The sequence below is a fragment of the Pelobates fuscus genome, chromosome 4 (assembly GCF_036172605.1).
Source record: "Pelobates fuscus isolate aPelFus1 chromosome 4, aPelFus1.pri, whole genome shotgun sequence".
Classification (NCBI taxonomy): Eukaryota; Metazoa; Chordata; class Amphibia; order Anura; family Pelobatidae; genus Pelobates; species Pelobates fuscus.
In genome coordinates, this window is record NC_086320.1 from 15,708,134 (window position 1) to 15,729,139 (window position 21,006).

The following is a 21,006-nucleotide window of genomic DNA, read 5'->3' on the forward strand; positions in this document are numbered from 1 at the left end:
ACGAGAAAACGTTTGTTAGGCAGGGGGGCAGCCAGGACAGGGGCATTCACGAGGGCCTGCTTAAGTGCTCGAAACGCAGCTTCACAAGCTGGAGACCACAGGACCTGCTTAGGGAGGTTCTTCTTAGTCAGGTCTGTCAGGGGTTTAGCTATCGAGCTATAGTCGGGGACAAAGCGTCTGTAATATCCTGCAGTCCCTAGAAAGGCCAATACTTGGGTCTTGGTTATAGGTGTGGGCCAGTTCGCTACTGCCTCTATCTTGGCCGGCTCTGGTCTCTGGCTCCCACACCCCACCCTGTGACCCAAGTATTGTACCTCAGCCATGCCTAGATGACACTTCTCTGGCTTCAACGTCAGGCCAGCAGCCCGAATTTTATCCAGCACTACCCCTACGTGTACCAGGTGTTCCTCCCAGGACTCACTGTAGATCGCAATATCATCCAGGTATGCACAAGCAAATTCCTGGAAGCCATCAAGGAGCCTATCCACCATCCGTTGGAAGGTAGCTGGGGCGTTCTTCATCCCAAATGGCATAACCTTAAATTGGTATAAGCCAAAGGGGGTGACGAAGGCCGACTTGGGGATGGCGTCCTTGGCCAGGGGAATCTGCCAGTAGCCCTTACACAGGTCTATGGTGGTCAGGTAGCGTCCCCTGGCAATGCGGTCTAATAGCTCGTCTACCCGTGGCATCGGGTAGGCGTCAGTGGTGGTCCGCTCGTTGAGCCTCCTGTAGTCCACACAGAACCGGGTGGTCCCATCTTTCTTAGGCACCAGGACTACAGGGGAGGCCCAAGGGCTATCGGAGTGCTCGATGACCCCAAGCTGGGTCATCTCCTCTATCTCCTTCCGCATTCCTTCTCGGACTGCTTCAGGGATACGGTAAGGGGGTTGTCGTAAGGGGTTCTGTCCAGGGGTCTCTACCTTATGTACAGCTAGGGTAGTGTAGCCGGGTTCTTGGGAGAACGTCGCCTGCTTCTCCCACAGAAGCTGTTTCGCCTGTTCCTTCTCCGCGGGGCTTAACCTGTCCCCTAGCTGTACGAGCTCGGTCAGATCCGTCTGGGCACCTCTGGCTAATAGGTCGGGTAAGGGTAAGCTTTCGGTATCGTCTGCAGCGGGGGCACACACTGCGGCTACATCCTCAGGTCGTTCCTGATACTCCTTTAGCATGTTCACATGAAAGGATCGCTGGATCCTGTCGTCTGAACAGCTGGCTATAAGGTACGTAGTATCGCACACCTGGGCTAATACTTTATACGGGCCCTGCCAAGATGCCTGCATCTTGTTCGCCTTCACAGGTTTGAGCACTAGTACCTTCTGCCCAACCTGGAATACTCGCTGTCGGGCACCCCGATCGTACCATTCCTTCTGTCTCCCCTGGGCCACCTGGAGATTCTCTCTTACCATCAGAGACAGTTTCTCCATGCGGTCCCGAAGTTCCAGAACATACAGTACTATGGGGGTACCTTCCTGCTCCGTCTCCCCCTCCCAGTGGCCTCTAATGAGATCTAGAGGTCCGCGGACCCTTCTCCCATAAAGCAGCTCAAAGGGGGAGAACCCAGTAGATTCCTGGGGCACCTCTCTGTAGGCAAACAACAGATGAGGCAGGAATCGCTCCCAGTCTCGGCAAGTGTCAGAAAAGGTCCTCAGCATCTGTTTGAGGGTGCCATTAAATCGCTCGCAGAGACCGTTAGTCTGTGGATGGTATGGGGAACTAAGTATCGGTTTAATGCCGCATACCCTCCACAGCTGCTGGGTGAGCACAGCGGTAAATTGGGTTCCCTGGTCGGAGAGAATCTCTTGAGGGAACCCGACCCTGGTAAAAATCCTAACCAGGGCGTCAGCAACTGTCTCTGCCTCTATGTTAGACAGCGCTACTGCCTCTGGATAGCGAGTGGCATAGTCCACCACGGTGAGAATGTATTTCTTACCAGATGGACTAGCCCTGGCCAGTGGACCCACAATATCAACGGCTATGCGGGCAAAGGGCTCCCCAATAATAGGCATCGACATAAGCCTACCTTTTGGGTGATCCCACCGCTGCCACCAATGTAACGGATCGCCTGGCACCCCGACTGGGTACCTCCGTTGAAAGATGCTCCTAGCGCTTCCAGAGGACTCCAAGCACTCCACCAGACACCATAAGCACCGCAGGCTGCAGCTATCTCCCTTCAGAACGAAGCAGGAACAAGCTCTTACAAGAGCTCAGTGATTATAGCAAGGGAATATGCCTAGCATAGCAATCCCTTGTAGCAGATTCCCCCAATAAGAGACAGGACTCAAGTTGAGGGTAAAAATAGAACTCTCTGGCTGCTAGCTTGCAGCCCTTTTTATTCACAATCCACAAAACCTAGTACTGCTCACAGGGTTTTGCAGAACAACCAATAAACACATTACAACACATACAATGCAAGTACAGCAGCCAATCAGACACAATGGGACAATAGAAACACACCCAGCATATTCCTCCCCTCTGCTTAGGAGATAATTGAGTCAATTACTGTATCTACTCAATTATCTCCAAGCTGAAAAGTTACACTTTTTATACATTTTTATAACTTTGTGAGTTAACATCGTACATACATAAAACTTATATTATTTTAACCAGTATAACTTGGGGACAAACATATCCAAAATTCACTTGAATAGGTTCAGGGGTTTAACGGTTAGGTCGAAGTCCTTTGTTTTCACTTGCAAGCATGGCTTTTCCTTGTCCCTGGGACAACACCCTGCTGGAGAACAATGGATCCGGGGGAGGGGAAGAGGAAGTGTCCAAAAAGTTTCAGTATGTCCATACACTGTTTTTAAAAGGCCAGCACAGTACAATAAAAGTCCATTCACTGTGCTTAAAGGGCCAGTAGCCGCACGATAAAACACAGTATGCCCAAATACCGTGCATAAAGGGCTAAATCGCCCAGGGACCGTAGTCACACGGTAAGAGGCGGGCAAGCAGCCCCCTCCAAAACACAGTGGCGAAGTGGCTTTCGCTACATATCTTCCCATTCGGGGGTAGACTAACCAGGTACCTGACCTTCTGCCGGTCAGTACCTAGATTAGTCGGGCAGCCCACCCATAAAACAAAATTAGCAGAGTAGCCCACCCACAAAACAAATTTAGCAGTGTAGCCCCCCCACAATAAAGAATTCACAGAATGGCCCACCCCCGGTACATAGTTCACAGAGGGTCTAACCCACAAAACAAATTTAGCAGTGTAGCCCCCCCACAATAAAGAATTCACAGAATAGCCCCCCAACAATAAGTCATACTGGCCTGTAGGTCCCAAGTTGTGGGGTGAAACTGTGGCACCCTCGGCCTTGCTGGGCAAATGGCTGTGAGTACTTGGGGGCCAGATGCCCGATGTGCTCTGCTCCGGGGTCAGAGCTGGGGTAGTCTCAGGGTAAGGAAAAAAGGAAGGACAGAGGCCAGCGGCGCTCTGCCCAGTTGCCAGCTCTTCCGCTGAGGCAGCCTGTAGAAAGTCAGGCTCAGGGGAAGGAAACAAGGGAGGACAGAGGCCAGCGGTGCTCTGCCCAGTTGCCAGCTCTTCTGCTGGGGGGTCAGGGAACAAAGGAGTTGACTGGGGAGGAGAAATATCACTTACCTCCCCCTGGTACTCCGGCTGCTGCTGGGGGGGGAGGTCGATGCTCTCCACTTTCTGTAACTCCAGCTCTAGTTGGGGATCTGGGCCGGTTGCCCAGCATCCCTGTAGGGCCGGTGGAGAGATCTCGGTCCCATCTCCACCTGCCTGCAGGGGGTCCTCCCAGGACCAGTCTATGAGGTCCTCTACCTCGGGTACCTCTGGTTGCTGTTGGGGAGGGAGACCGGTTGTCTCTTCCTCCAATAACACATTCTGCCGCTGGGGAGTGAGACCGACTGTCTCCCCTCCCTGTAAAACATACTGCCGCTGGGGATCTGGGCCGGGTGCCCAGCATCCCTGTAGGGCCGGTAGAGAGACCTCGGTCCCATCTCCACCGGCCACCTCGGTTTCTTCCTCGTCCCACTCTACCTGTGGCTGGAGTTTCTCCCAACGTGCCCACTGGCCTTCCCTCAACGCCCTGTGTTGTAGGTTCCGGGTCACCATGTCCCACACAAACCGCACGTATTTCTCCTCTGGATTGGGTCCGTAAAACTTCAGGCGCAACCCTACCATCGTGCCAAACTCTAGTACGGAGTAGCTATACGCCATGCTTGCTGTAGCCACTGCTGGTTCCATTATGTTGCTGAAGATAGGGACGCTGCACAACTCCACAAGTTACTGGTGTCTCTGAGCTGCTTCTCCTCGCACTAGGACGCCATCCCACCGCTTGCCACCAATTGTTACGACACTCGCCGCCTGGAGAGTGAAGCCGCCGTTTAGCCGATAGTCCCCTTTCTCCTGAAATGCAATTCCAGCATAACCGATCATAAGACTCCCGACCGGAGCATACGAACACGGTCTCTCCCGATCAGCAATCCATCCGAAATCCTTCCACAGCTAGAAATAAACGAAAACGCTGTCCCAATAGTCAATCCCTCCACAAACGAGACAAAGCTCCGTTTTGAAGGTCAAGCAGAATGTGTTTAATGGGGGCTACCTGCCCAGTATTTATGCAGGTCTCCACCAGGTAGACACTCCCCTAGGGGACCTGGTGGAAGACTGTAAAATATATTAAACAGTAGCCAATCGCAGTGGCTATAACACAAGCCCTCCCCATTTTACCCATAATACATCTCTGCCTATCCCGGAGATAATTAGGGAGAAACCTAATTAACTCCGAGGATAGGAACCATCGCCATTTTAAACACAACACACAAAATGCAATAAAATACATAAAATCCGAAGTACCGAAGATATAGTGTTCGTGCAACGTATCCCCAGATAGCCTAAATCTGAGGGCATGTTCCTGCCGAATAGCGCTCAGATCCGAAGTACACAGTCCAATCGCCATGGAGTCAAAGTCTCTCATAAGTCTTTCGGTGTACGAATGACTCCATGGGACGGCTATCTGGGTAAGTTCATACGGATGACGAAAACCCCCGAACGGGACAGTGTTCGTATGCCTCCAAGGGAATAGAAGGGGAGACGGCCGTCTCCAGCGGTGTTCGGTAGATAAAGAGTCCGTTTTATATCCATGGGTTTTGCACCGAACACCGCTGATTCGCCTCGTGTCCAAAATGGCCGCCGCCTCGTGGTCGGCATACGAACGGCGACCACCCGTACGATGGAATGGAGAGGTGTTTGCGGTTAACCACAGCGTTCTAATTTGTGGTCAAGGTGTTAATGAGCCGCACACTCCTCTCCTGGGTGGCCGATGTTCGGTAGTTTTACTCGGTACTTTAGGAAACGAAAAACCAACAGCGTACGGACAGGAAATCCACGAATCCAATGGAAACAGATGAACCCGCAATACAGGTCTAGGTAGCAGGGTTCGTCACAAGCGACATCATACCATTTGTTTTCTTCATGGAGCGTGCCCTGCGAAGAGTGCTGGATCAGGCTGTAGATGAGCGTGAAGAGGAAGAGGAAGAGTTGTGGTCACCATCACCACCAGAAACAGCCTTATCAGCATCGCTTGCTGGACCTGCGGCAACGCTGGAAGAGGATTGTGAGGAAGAGGAGTCAGAGGAGGATTGGAGGAGGAGGAGGAGCAACACCAAACACAACAGGCATCCCAGGGTGCTCGTTGTCACCTATCTGGTACCCGTGGTGTTGTACGTGGCTGGGGGGAAGAACATACCTTCAATGACATCAGTGAGGAGGAGGAACCGGAAATGAGTAGCTCGGCATCCAACCTTGTGCAAATGGGGTCTTTCATGCTGTCCTGCCTGTTGAGGGACCCTCGTATAAAAAGGCTGAAGGAGAATGACCTGTACTGGGTGTCCACGCTACTAGACCCCCGGTATAAGCAGAAAGTGGCGGAAATGTTACCGAATTACAACAAGTCAGAAAGGATGCAGCATTTGCAAAATAAATTAAAAAGTATGCTTTACACAGCGTATAAGGGTGATGTCACAGCACAACGGGAATCTAACAGGGGGAGAGGTGGAAGTCATCCTCCTCCTCCTCCTACGACCACGCCGGCAAGGACAGGACGCTTTAAAGACGTGTTGTTGATGGAGGACATGCGGACCTTTTTAAGTCCTATGCATCGCCACAGCCCTTCGGGATCCACCCTCAGAGAGCGACTCGACCGACAGGTAGCAGACTACCTCGCCTTAACTGCAGATATCGACACTGAGGAGCGATGAACCCCTTGACTACTGGGTGTGCAGGCTTAACCTGTGGCCTGAGCTATCCCAATTTGCGATAGAACTTCTGGCCTGCCCCGCTTCAAGTGTCCTGTCAGAAAGGACCTTCAGTGCAGCAGGAGGTATTGTCACTGAGAAGAGAAGTCGCCTAGGTCAAAAAAGTCTAGATTACCTCACCTTTATTAAGATGAATGAGGGATGGATCCTGAAGGGACTGACACTGGGCGATACATTCGATTAAAAAAGGCCTGATGAGATGAGTTGCCTTGGGCTAAAAATGGTCCACACGCTGCTGTATTTTAGCTCTGAATGACGTTTGACTTGCGTGACTTATCCGCCACCAACTAGGGTTCAAGCCGCCATGTTTTAGGGCACTTTCTGCCTGTGAAACAAACAATTTTTCTGGCCGCTGCTACAGCAGCGGCTGCAACAATACCAAATTTTTCAGGCATGTGTACATGCCTAATTTTTAGGCCCACTGGTGCAGCACTGTGGCTTCAAAAACCAAACCAAAAATTAAAATCCTCCAAGATGGCACCAATATACCAGTGGTCTAAGCATCTTCCCACCTTGGCCTAAAAAGGGGAGGTGATTCAACAATTAAAAATCTCTGCCATTTACACGTCCACTGATAGGAGACGCAGAAGGTATTAAACTGATATGAACAATACTCCACTCCTATCAGTAGGTCCGTCCCATTGTGATTTAATCCCCCCACCCACCGCGCAGGGATGGGGGTCGGGGGGAGGAAAGTAGGCCCCCCCATTGTGATTTATGCCCCCCACCGACCGCGCAGGGGTTGGGGAGGACTGTAGCTCCCCCCAGTGTGTATCAGGGGCTTTGAGGACAGGTGTCAATCCATACCTGCCAAGTGACCCTATGTAGGGGGAACAGTCTCTATTCTGCTCTGTGTCAGTGTGTATCATGGTCTCTGTGGACAGGGAACAGACTCTATTCTGCTCTGTGTCAATGTGTATCATGGTCTCTGTGGACAGGGAACAGTCCCTATTCTGCTCTGTGTCAGTGTGTATCATGGTCTCTGTGGACGGGGAACAGTCTCTATTCTGCTCTGTGTCAGTGTGTATCATGGACTCTGTGGACAGGGAACAGTCCCTATTCTGCTCTGTGTCAGTGTGTATCATGGTCTCTGTGGACAGGGAACAGTCTCTATTCTGCTCTGTGTCAGTGTGTATCAGGGGTTTTGAGGACAGGTGTCAATCCATATCTGCCAAGTGACCCTATGTAGGGGGAACAGTCCCTATTCTGCTCTGTGTCAGTGTGTATCATGGTCTCTGTGGACAGGGAACAGTCTCTATTCTGCTCTGTGTCAGTGTGTATCAGGGGTTTTGAGGACAGGTGTCAATCCATATCTGCCAAGTGACCCTATGTAGGGGGAACAGTCCCTATTCTGCTCTGTGTCAGTGTGTATCAGGGGTTTTGAGGACAGGTGTCAATCCATATCTGCCAAGTGACCCTATGTAGGGGTAACAGTCCCTATTCTGCTCTGTGTCAGTGTGTATCATGGTCTCTGTGGACAGGGAACAGTCTCTATTCTGCTCTGTGTCAGTGTGTATCAGGGGTTTTGAGGACAGGTGTCAATCCATATCTGCCAAGTTACCCTATGTAGGGGGAACAGTCCCTATTCTGCTCTGTGTCAGTGTGTATCAGGGGTTTTGAGGACAGGTGTCAATCCATATCTGCCAAGTGACCCTATGTAGGGGTAACAGTCCCTATTCTGCTCTGTGTCAGTGTGTATCATGGTCTCTGTGGACAGGGAACAGTCCCTATTCTGCTCTGTGTCAGTGTGTATCATGGTCTCTGTGGACAGGGAACAGTCCCTATTCTGCTCTGTGTCAGTGTGTATCAGGGGTTTTGAGGACAGGTGTCAATCCATATCTGCAAAGTGACCCTATGTAGGGGGAACAGTCTCTATTCTGCTCTGTGTCAGTGTGTACCAGGGCTGGGCTTTGAGGACAGGTGTCAATGGTAGGTGATTTCTGCCCTTTATGGATTAAAAGCAGACTCTGCATCAACTGTGCAATTTTCCATGGGAGTTTTGCCATGGATCCCCCTCTGGCATGCCACAGTCCAGGTGTTAGTCCCCTTGAAACAACTTTTCCATCACTATTGTGGCCAGAAAGAGTCCCTGTTTTTAAAATTCGCCTGCCCATTGACGTCAATGGCGGTTCGCGAACATTTGCGGAAGTTCGCGAACCGAAAATTTCGGGTTCGCGACAACACTACGCAGGGGCCGTCGTGGTGCTGCGATTCCCTTTAGCCCTAGAATAATGCCCAGTTTTCAGAGGCCACGTACCCTGAACTTGAAAAGTTCTGAGGACATAGTTGAATGGCTAACACAGGACACCCAATCTTCTACAGCTTCCGCTCGGAACCTTGACACACCATCCAGCTTAGCTTCAGGCACCTCTCAAGATACCACTCACCCGCCTGCCGCCACCAACACTAGCACCACAGCCACTTCACTTTATCTGTCAGAGGAGTTATTTACACATCCGTTTGAAGAAATGAGTGATGCGCAACCATTATTGCCAGAGGATGTAGATAACAGGGATATGTCTCAGTCAGGCAGCATTACACACATGGACGTACGGTGTGATGATGATGATGATGTTGTACCCGCCGCTGCTTCCTTTGCTGAGTTGTCAGGTACAAGTGAAGCGGTTGATGATGACGATGCGTCCATGGATGTCACGTGGGTGCCCGCTCAGCAAGAAGAAGAACAGGGCGAAAGTTCAGATGGGGAGACAGAGAGGAGGAGGAGACAAGTTGGAAGCAGGGTGAGGTCGTCGCAAGTAGCTAGTGGCACAGTCAGACAGCATGCATCGGCACCCGGGGTCAGCCCGACAGCACGCCAATCAATGCATGCAGTGTCCACCACCAAAATGCAGTCATTGCAGAGCTCAGCAGTGTGACTTTTTTTTTGTGTGTCTGCCTCTGACAACAGCGACGCCATTTGCAACCTGTGCCAAAAGAAACTGAGTCGTGAGAAGTTTTATGGCCCCCACCCACCGCGCAGGGGTGGGGGTAAGGGGGGAGGAGAGTAGCCCCCCCCCCTTTTCCTTATTTACTGAATATCCCCCTGTATAACAATGTTTGGCATTTAGTGAATATTTCCTGTTCTGCTCTGTGTCTGTGTGTATCAGGGTCTCTGAGGATAGGTGTCAATCCATATCTGCCAAGTGACCCTATGTAGGAGGAACAGTCTCTATTCTGCTCTGTGTCAGTGTGTATCAGGGTCTCTGAGGACAGGTGTCAATCCATATCTGCCAAGTGACCCTATGTAGGAGGAACAGTCCCTATTCTGCTCTGTGTCAGTGTGTATCAGGGTCCCTGAGGACAGGTGTCAATCCATATCTGCCAAGTGACCCTGTGTAGGGGGAACAGTCCCTATTCTGCTCTGTCAGTGTATCAGGGTCTCTGAGGACAGGTGTCAATCCATATCTGCCAAGTGACCCTATGTAGGAGGAACAGTCCCTATTCTGCTCTGTGTCAGTGTGTATCAGGGTCCCTGAGGACAGGTGTCAATCCATATCTGCCAAGTGACCCTATGTAGGGGGAACAGTCCCTATTCTGCTCTGTCAGTGTATCAGGGTCTCTGATGACAGGTGTCAATCCATATCTGCCAAGTGACCCTATGTAGGGGGAACAGTCCCTATTCTGCTCTGTGTCAGTGTGTATCAGGGTTTTTGAGGACAGGTGTCAATCCACATGTCAATATGTCATATGTCAATCCATATCCATTGTGATTTAGGAATTTTATGTGATTTATGCCCTTTATGGATTAAAACCAGACTCTGCATCAATTGTGTAATTTTCCATGGGAGTTTTGCCATGGATCCCACTCCGGCATGCCACAGTCCAGGTGTTAGTCCCCTTGAAACAACGTTTCCATCACTATTGTGGCCGGAAAGAGTTCCTGTGGGTTTTAAAATTCGCCTGCCCATTGAAGTCTATGGCGGTTTGCCCAGTTCGCCAACGTTTGCGGAACTTTGCGTTCGCCGTTCGCGAACCGAAAATTTTATGTTTGCGACATCACTAGTCTGTGTAACCAAGATACATTGTTTATTTCTAAATTATATTTTAGTTTATAAATTAGAAAGTTACTCAAATATTCTGTTTGGCCAGCCCTATGCCTGGTTACACCCCCAGTCCCTCTTTGTCCATTTGAAGTGTTTGGAAGTCTGATTTTGCAGCTGTATCAGTTTTCCCATTAGTGATGCCCCCATAAAAGGAAAAATTAAATACTGCCCATGTCCCAGACTCACCAAGCCCTTATTAAACTGCATGTTAGCACATGTGTGTTCTGGATACAAGACATAGAAGACATGTAGTTTAAAGAAAGAAAAATATGGTGTGGGAACGGTGTTTCTGCACTTTTCCACAGCAGGAACGCAGTTCCCATTATGTGCAGAACTTGTTTACCTTTGAGGCAAACATGGCATTTGCCGCCGGGTAGATGGCCAGTTGAACTCCAGGCAGGTGGCTGCTCACAAATCAGCAGAGTGATGCCGGGAGCCGGAATGATCCCGGCATCACTCTGCGGCATGCTGAGCAGGGAGAACTTCCAAATCAGTGCTCACTCGCCGCCCGCCCAGCAGCCCCACATAAAAAATCCACGCAGCTCTCCCAAGGGTAGGCAGGCTGGGTGGATTTAAATTAAAATGAAAAACAGTGTGTGTATGAGCACCCCTACCCACTCACAGTTCCCCCCGACTCGTGCATCATCCCCATACAGGTGGATCTTGGGTAAGTTCCCACACGACTTGACCCCTGGCACAAATTGGGAGAAGTTACATTTACATTTTTCATGGATATTGCACAGCACAGAAAAAGTGGCATTTTTGTGCAATCTGAATTGTTCTATGGATATTAGAATTGGCATTCTTTGACAGGGGAAGGGGAGATTCAAAATATAAATAAAAAAAACGATCAAAAAAGTCTTTGAATGGTCTTCTGGTTTCCGCTCCTCTGGATAGATATCATTGTGATGATTATATTACGCATCTATGAAGCTCCAGCTTATTATGAAGCACTTTAAAGTATTAAGGGAAAATGTAACAAATGAGAAACCATTTTTACAACAATAGGGTGATGAGGATCCTATTCAAATAAGCTTACACAGTCTAGATGTGTTTGTAATACACAGAGAACCATATCCGCTAACAAAGCACTGGTTGATTTAATGAACTAGTTCAGCTCACAGGAGCATTAAACATAGTGGAAATGACAGCCACCAGAGTCACAATTTATATTGTTAAAGGGAAATGGACGAATGTGGAAAACAAGCGTGACACAGGTTAACCCCATTCAGACGTTGCTCACCTCTAGTTCAGTCTGGAGGTTTGTGGATGTTCCCAAAGATGCAGCCACCATCTCTTCATCCACAGGGAAATTGTCAGGGATTTGGAGACATTGCTGGATAGTTACAGGATTTGGTCCATTCAGATACTGGTAGCCAAAGAAAGTATCCTCCTTCCACATTTGAGATACCATCTCTAGTATGGGCATGGAAGTTGGGTACAATGATGGGAGGCGGGAAGATAAACACAAAACAAAAAAAAGTCACCACAATATTTAGTGTTGGTCCTCTAACAAATTCCCCTTCCAATCAATGATCTTTTTAGTGCCATGGGCAGAATTCAGAATCTCAAATCCCAATTAACATGTGCTGCCATTGCTCTTTGACTCCCGGTTTGTGAATTCTATCAAGTGATCAGCCAAAACTCAGCAAGTTACAGATCACAACAGATTATCCAAGTCTATCACAATCTTTCTCAACTATAGCCATAACTACAGTTGCGGATCTATATACAGTATGACATTAAGGAAAGCGAGCCAAAAACTTTTGCAATATTCAGTAAAAAAAAAAAAGGCTGTTAGTCAGACAAACCGGAGCTATGGGACTTTTCAAAGTACAAGACTTTCTTGATATCATTCAGATCAGTCCATGCATCTTCACACTTTATGAAGTCTTTAAGCTCTGTATCCAGATATCTGAAATAAAGCCTAGGCAATTAAATAAGATCTAAACGCCATGTTTAATTGTCTCTCCCCCCCTCCCCCTCCCCCTCCCCCTCCCCAATTCCCTTTTGTCTTTCCTATAGTTACAATGTTGGGAAATCATTCATGTAAAAATTTACTTGGAATACCTTTATTCCTATTAAGTCAATAGCTCAGTAAGCAAGTAGTGAAAACAGATTAAAACTATACAAGCACTATTTATTAAATACATACGTTGAGGCCACGGTATAGCCAAAGCTGGTGGATTTCTGCATCCAATATCGGTCATAGTCTTCTTCCACTTCAGTACTGTAAGGAGTACCTTCCTTATAAGCTATCCACCTGTACAACATGGTGAAGAGGTTATGTGAATGGCAAAATGGCCTCATGCAGAAACAGATCACATCTGTCAAACACTACCAATTCCAGGTTACTGCAGTTATAGTAACTACATAAATACTTTCAAATTCTGTATAGGACAGACTTCTAGAACAGAATCAAAAGGTCATCTTTGATATCCAATGTCATTTTCCAGATCCAAAATGCTATACAGCTTGTTCTAAAGGGGTAAAAAATAAAATAAAGATACAAACCTTGCCTGGATACTTCCCTAGTGTGAGTTTTGTTGAAAAAGTTACAGTAGTCACTTAAGCAGAAGTCATAAGTAGATTACAGTATTCTGATACATGCAGAACTATCGCAGCTATGGAACCAAGACATACTGTTACAACACAAAACATGAAGGATTTTTAGGTGGATACACTCATGGAGGGATTTGTATATTTAAACTTGGGATAGAAGGTTTGACCTGCATGGTGTTTTATTGGGGTGCCAGAGACATATGTAGAGTAAGACTCGGATGTTAAGCAGTTAAATTCACAGTGCATTAGGCAATAGGTTTAAAATGTGACCTCTGCAAGGAAAAAGTTGAGAAGTTCCCATCACTTCAGTAATTGTACAAAAAGAAAATGCACAAGTGTGGTCTTGATACACATTTGTACATTTGATATATAGTAGATTAAAATTAAATAACTAAACATAAGAAAAAAACAAGCAAAAACTAGTACATCAGATGATTAAAGAGTAACAATATTAAACTTCTTCCCTGTACATAGTTTGTCAAAGGGAGAAGAATAAGAATGGAAGCATCCAGGAAAACAGACTAGTACAGAAGGTAGGTGACCAAGAATGAGCATCTCTGGGTAGAAAGGCAATAAAGGCCCAAGTCAAGTTGGAATAGATATCAATTGCAGCTTAGTTCACCCTGCACCTATTGGGTATTAAGCAGAACAAAGTCTTCCCAGGTATCCAGGTGAGCAGTAGCAAGCTCAACTCTTAATAGCCAGAAAGAAATTCTGGGATTTATATTGTAATGGATCACCTGGCACCCCGACTGGGTACCTCCGTTGACAGATGCTCCTAGTGCTTCCCAAGAGCTCCGGGCACTCTACTTGACACCATAAGCACTGCAGACCCCACGAACAGCAGCAGCTTGGTTGGTGCCTTGCCGTTTCCTACCCACCCTGAACCTACAACAAGGCTCCAGGTTGCAGTGGGTGAGCCTCTTTCCCCAGAGAGCAAAGCAGGAACAAGCTCTTACAAGAGCCTAGTGATTATTCAAGGGAGTATGAAGAGCATAGGAATCCCTTGTAGCAGATTCACCCAATAAGAGACAGGACTCTAGATTGAGGGTGAAGTAGAACTGCAGGTTTATTGCCACAGCCTGGAATACATACAGTTTTTTCTCAGGCCAGAGGCACACCCCCTGGACCTGATTGAAAACATGGATAAAAGGAACATAAACCAATAAAAACCCTTCCCTCTGCCTGTGATATAATTAACAAAGACAATGGACTAACTCTATTAACTAAGCAGAAAAAAAAAAAAACTTTTACAAATCCCAAAATGTACCCCAAAATACAACATAGCCCCACAAAATCACTGATAGCCCCGATCTTGGTGAACAACATATCCAAAAATCACCCAGGTTGGTTCATGAATTTCCTGGAAGTCTTATTTTTGCCCCACCGTGCACATGGTCCCATGCCTAAAACAGTTCCATACACTCGACTTTTTAAGATGGCTGCCATAACATGTTTGAATCTGTTCCAGTTCAAAGTCCAAGGGGCAGAAACAGTACTTTTGAACACAGTCCCAGGGTAAGATGCTGGCAAGCAGGCCTCTCTAAAAACCAGTGGCGAGGTCACTTTTGACATATCAACAGCCCAATTGAATATATGAAAATTAACAGATGGTATGAAGCCAGTCTCTGCTGCATTCTGCCTTCTGACAGGTCATTGACCAGATCACTGGGTTTCACTCAGTTGTCATTTGATGCTTGGCTTCAGTATAAAGCTTTTTTTCTCTTGACAGCCCAGTCAGTTTGCACCTTGAATGGCTGTACTTAACAAGTTTGTCCCCCTCCTGGATTTGGATATCATTTTTATCCTTTGGAAGTTACCTCTCAAGTTGAGTTATATTTGACCACCGTTTATTGCTGTTGTAGCTTTAAGAGTAAATCAGTGGCCATTTGAAAGACTGGTACTAGATAGTAATTGGACTGTGGTGTTCACCTGTTTGTTACATTTGTCTATTAAAGGTTTACTCCAACATCCATGACTACTTCTGCTTTTTGAAGTGATCATGGAGGAAGCAGTCAGGCTGTGCAGAGTTTTAGCTTAAAACCGTGCTGATGCAGAGTCAGTGACATTGCTAGGGGGGCCATAATACTCACATCAAGCTGTGCCCCCCACAAATGAAATGCTGTCCAGGGCCACCTGTCAGACTCTCCCACAATAATATTTGTTGGTGACTCAACCCTGTCCTACTGCACTATACAAGTTGCTCTACAGCCTATCCTTTGTGCAGCACTGTGTTACTCTACTTGAAACATGCTTCTTGGTGTTAAGTGTCACTTGCCTGCTTCAAATATTTTTATGGGGTAGGGTATGGCCAGTGGGGGGGGGGGGGAGAGGGTGGAGGCTACAATCCATATGAACATTACCTGTACTGAGCTGTGGCTTGGGATCTGCTTCTGTTCTCCTAAAGGTAGGACTGGGTTGATCTAAAAACAAAAACTAATACGTGGACATTCTTACATGGCTTGAGCATCTCCACAATACTGCCACTATGTCCCACACCAAAGACCTAAATCCCCCCACTATACTGCCCCTACCTCCCCCCCCCCCCCACACGAAATAATGTTTTAACGTGCCCTACATTACAGCCTTTATCGCTGCCACAATAGATATCACAAACCCACCTCCTATACAATTGCCCTGCTTCGGACACTTCTCCAGTATGACCATCCTCTACCATGACAATAGACTAGCTTTATCAGCATGCTGGCACCTGAACCTATACTTCCTAACCAATGTCAGCAGCAATGGCCAGGGGGGATCCATAGCAAAGCTCATGCACAGTATTTGTTGTGCTTGGAGAGCAGAACTGCTCTCCTCTTTCTCCTTGTTCAGCACAGGAGTCTATGTCAAAGACTTAATTGACATGCAAGAGATCTCGTAGTAGATTTTTCCAGCTAGAATATATATTAAAGTGTGTTAAGCCTATAATATGTACACATTCATATACATGCATATCTGCATAATACACTCCGAAACATAATGTAAGGAGCATGTTCTGTCCCATCACCCCATTTTAAGAATGGTTACTCCAAACCAAAAAATAAATCATAAAAATATTACAAATTATTTCATCATTACACCAGTCAACCAGATGGTGCAGAGCAGTAACTAGAAGTTTGGGTGACTTACCAATACTTACTTATAAAGTTCTCTATTCCTCTCTAGTTCGACTTTTCTCTGCTGTAGAATGACAGGGTTTATATCATCTTTCAAGATTATCCCTGAAACAAAAAACATGTCAATCTAATAACAGACTTAACATTACACTGTATTGTATGCATGATTTCTGGCCTCTTAAGGTCCATTTTAAAGAATCTATTTAGTTTCCAATATGTGGACATTGCCTTCAATATATGCACACAGGGCAGTTTTAATGTTACAATAGACCCCAGAGTGGAACTTTTATTTGTGGGCCCCCTTTCCACTGGTAGAGTGTCTGGACAGGGAGATACTATGCATTGAGTAGAGTCCATATTTGTCATACTTCACTAGCCCTTTCCTTGTCCATTGTTTCTCCTTACCACCTCCAGAACTCCCAGTGCAAGAGTTTGCCATGGTCAGCTTTGCCTTGTCCTATAACTGGCCTGAATCACACAGTCTGGGTTGCTCACTAAAAGTGAGAATTTAAAGCAAATCAGTCAGCTATCCTTCCTAAAACCTAAAAAAGCAATTTGAATTCTCACTTTTATGGAGGACCTTGCATGTGATCATGCATGCTTTATGTGTTTCTGACATATGCAACCTTGCACACCAGTTCAGGATGGATTAAATCTTTATATGTACACAAGCAGACTACCTAACTGGATGATCAACGGCAGCTTCTTGCAAAGCATTGTAAGGATAGAGCCTCTTTGTTCCAGGACACCGTGTGGATTTCTTCATTTACTTTTTTTTCAGACCTCACAAAATGCATACTATAGGGAATAAGTAAATATTACAAATCTTGGGAAGGGGAAGTTGACCTTTAAATAATATGATTCTGTAGCAAGTATCAGGAGAGATGAAAGACACATATCCCGAGTAAATGTATGAGATCTAGAAGACTTACCTTTCCCTTCTGGGATCTCCAAGATTGTGAATCCATAGAACTCAAGGTAACAAGGGAACTTGTTGGTCTTGCCACTTGGACCGATCACCGTCACACTGTGTACGCACCAGGGAGTCTCTATTAATAAAGTCTTCTCCTTGCACAAACGAACCAGTAGGAGATCTCCGAGGTCTTCTTTACTGCAGACGTCATAATAATTGACCTGAACAAAATCAGAGCTACGAAGAGTTACAGCTAGTTTAGAGAGTTATCAAAGTTCTTCTCAAAGCAAATGCTCAAACATAAGTCATATTGGCCATTATTGAGTTTGATACAGAGACAAATAGCAGTTTGGTTATTCCAATATGGAATAAAAAAAATCCCTGAAATGCTGATTAAATCCATTTAGCTGGTTTTAATGAAACTGGGAATCGTTTACTAGAATCTACTTTACCTCAATGTCGTCAGCAGTTTGGACTGAGAGAGTTACATGTCAGTATAACCTTAAGGTTGACTCCCTTTAATGTACAATGTCTACCATTTTCAAAATATTATTGAACTAACTAACATTCTGGAGTGGGTGGATGGAACAACATTTTCTAAATTTACTCAACCAAGTTTCGTTTGTAGAAACTCAGTAGATTATATGGGCAAGTAAAGAAAGGCCTCAAATAACCAGCTATTGACTTGTTTGCAAGAGGCATGTAGAGCAGATTTTATACACTGTTTTCTTGCAGCATGACTTTTGGAATCAATGCTGTAATTTATATTCAAACTGACTTCTGACCACTTGCATGCCAAGAATAAATGGCAAGTAAGCTTATAATAACGCTTATTAAAATGAGTTAGATCAGGGGGAAAAAAACAAAACAATAAATACAACCAAATTATGTGTCTGGAATATAGCAGTGGATGGCTTACATCAGAGGAGGGCGATGTCTAACCTTTAAAAAAATCATACAAACTCCGTTTTATGTTCTATGAGACGTTTACTATGGGCTAAATGAACTGAACATTCAGTGACAGTTAACATGAGTGGGATAAAATTACCCAAATTGATAAGCTAAAGAAAGAGGTTTACAAATAAACTAGATAAGGTAAATACTCTAAATGGGGGTACTGTGAGAGACATCTCTGGACAGCAGGTAATCTCAATACAAACAAGTAGTTAACATTTTATATAAATATTTTATGCATAAGCCAGGCCAGCCTGTCCATAGTTCCATGGGATTAAGGCTCCAGACAACAATTTCACAGCAGTGGCATTTGCTACCCCTGTATATTTAACAAATTTGCTGTAAGGGGCCCGGGCTGCCTATGCATACATCTATAGCAATTACTGCTATGCATATATGCAGTTCTGGGACCCTTTCAGACTTTACTAATTAAGAGGGGGCCCAGAAGTTTAATCTTCTCCAGAAGTGGCGGCAGGTACCGTCCTCTCCTCTCGCGAGTTGTGAGTGTTGCCGTGGGTTACCCACTCCTTGCTCACAGACAAGAGGTAGGGAGAGGGGGAGGGGGGTTAAAAATGTTCACCTCTAATATGAAAAAACACACACTGCATAACATAATTGATGTTGACGTGGTTTAGGTGGGGGCAGCGTTTCATCTTTGGACCCAAGGAGCACAATGTCTTGAGCTGACCCCATGCACAAGCAACATTTATAGGGCATATTTTCTATGTTCTCGGACAGAGTATTGATGAATGTTGATTACAGTTTAGATACAAATTCATTAAAAGCTGTTTTGGGTCTGTTCGAGTTCCTCACTAGAACTACAGAATTACCAGTTTCCTGTTCACCATGTACAACAGTATCACAGCCCCTCTACAATAATTATACGCAGTGTGTAACTATCACAGTCCAGCTACAACAACGTGCAGCGTGTGACTGTATCAGAGCCTGCTACAATAACAATATGCAGCATGTGACTATCAGAACCCCGCTACAACAACATGTCACATGTGCCGTATCAAAGCCCTGCTACAATAACAATGAGCCGCGTGTGACTGTATCAGAGCCTCGCTATAACAACAACGTGCCGTGATGGAATTTCAACATGGTTCAAAATTTAGTAGGCCTGAAATCTCCATGTGGCATATACAAGTACAGGTGTTTGTTGTATCTGTTAGTTACATGTAGCTAAGATACGGTAATCAATGTACTGAGCATGTGCATCAACTGTAGTCACATTCCTTTGTCCTTAAAAGGAGTCATACGGTCTGCCCATGTTAGGTGATCCTGAATATCCTGTTCACGGATTGGTCTAAGGGTATGTGTGAGTGGAGCTATGAATGGGAGGAGTTATTGTTAATAAATAGCCTGTGCAAACTATGCTCTGGGCTCATACCTTTTGAACACAAGTTCAGTGTGAGACCCGATCGGTGTGTAAATAAAAGACCTGTTACTTCCTGAAGACTTGTGTCCTTATCTCTATGTGTGGCTTCTGCGGTTTGTTCCGGTTATTCCTCCGGTAACAGAGTGACTGTATCAGAGCCTCGCTACAACAGTGTGCCCTGTGTGACTATCAGAGCCCCGCAACAACAACAGTGTGCGACGTGTGACCGTATCAGAGCCCCGCTACAACAACGAGCCGCGTGTGACCGTATCAGAGCCCCGCTACAATGTGCCACGTATGACCGTATCAGAGCCCCGCTACAACAACAATGAGCCGCGTGTGACCATATCAGAGCCCCGCTACAACAATAATGTGCCGCGTGTGACTGTATCAGTGCCTCGCTACAATAACGTGCAGTGTGCCACTGTATCAGAGCCCCGCTACAATAACGTGCAGTGTGCCACTGTATCAGAGACCCGCTACAATAACGTGCAGTGTGCCACTGTATCAGAGCTCTGCCACAACAACGAACACTGACTGTATCCTCTTCTGCAACTGTCACTAGTCTAATACTATCCTTACCTTTTGTGTCATTTTACCCCACTCCCTCTAGCATGTAAGCTCATTGAGCAGGGCCCTCAACCCCTCTGTTCCTGTGTGTCAAACTTGTCTGGTTACAACTACATGTCTGTTCGTCCACCCATTGTAAAGCGCTGCAGAATTTGACAGCGCTCTATAAATAATATAATAATATTATCAGAGCCCTGCTACAACAACAAGTGTTGCCAGAGAACACAATTGAACTATTTAAGTTCAGAAAGGCTAAACTATTTTGAAGTTTTACATTATTACCCAATTATAAAAAATATTCACTAGACAGCCACATGATTGTTCAGTATAAACAGACATAAGTCAGTCTTCAGGCATGGTCATGCTAGTCATATGAAAAGGCAGGTTTGCTAGTCACAGAGCCAGACACTAACATTTAGTAGCGCTTCATCTGCCAGCATACTGCACAATATGTCGCCTTTCCCCTCCTAAAAGCCAAGCTAGGGGCTGCACAAGCCCATACTGTGGCTAGGCCACTAGTGTTACGTGGCCCGAGATAACTAGTTAACCATGCCTTCCAACATTTGGGGACAATGCAACAATTATGGGGACAGGTCACATTACCAATGACAACTCAAATCCCTGGTGACACCCACAAAGAGGGTACATTCAGAAAAGGGGCATCCGAGCCCATCGTCAAGATGACTGAAATCCTGTATGGTTCTCCAACAAACCTACAGGACCATGCAGGGAGCTCTGCTGAAGCGCTCTGAGGTTCTAGTGCCCATTCAGTGAGCACATTAAGATGCACTTGTGCTGAGCTGCCCAAGGAGAGCTCCCTGGTGTCACTCGATGCAGTACACCATGTAACTATGTTTGAATTGGGTTTTCACTATAGGGTCAGGAATACATGTTTGATATAGTGATCCATTAATATATTTAGGGTTTACTAAACTGAGAAATGTCAAGTTCAAAGTGAATTCATAATGAATTTTAAATTTAAGGCCAAAAGAACTAAATTGAAAAAAAAAAAAAAAAAAAGTCTCAAGACTGCTATGCCTCTAGTTCAGCTACTTTGGTCTAAAAATGAAAGATTCACAACAGTGAGTGGAATCCTGAAGCATACAAATGCTACATACACCTGGATAATCACAGGTGCTAGAAATAAAACTAAGCGAGGTCACACACACAATAAGTGAAGGATTAGATA

At 46.0% G+C, this 21,006-nt stretch overlaps 1 protein-coding gene across 1 annotated transcript in view; it reads right to left on the reverse strand.

The window, feature by feature from the left end:
* The window catches only part of LOC134609301 (polyunsaturated fatty acid lipoxygenase ALOX15B-like), a 39,924-nt gene that overhangs the window by 17,539 nt on the left and 1,379 nt on the right, over positions 1-21,006 (reverse strand). The window contains exons 2-6 of the mRNA XM_063452980.1: positions 16,932-17,149; positions 16,023-16,104; positions 12,477-12,584; positions 12,133-12,236; positions 11,565-11,737 (exon numbers count right to left, since the gene is read on the reverse strand). Of these exons, the coding sequence (XP_063309050.1) occupies positions 11,565-11,737; positions 12,133-12,236; positions 12,477-12,584; positions 16,023-16,104; positions 16,932-17,149 (685 nt within the window). The remainder of the gene's footprint in view (positions 1-11,564; positions 11,738-12,132; positions 12,237-12,476; positions 12,585-16,022; positions 16,105-16,931; positions 17,150-21,006) is intronic.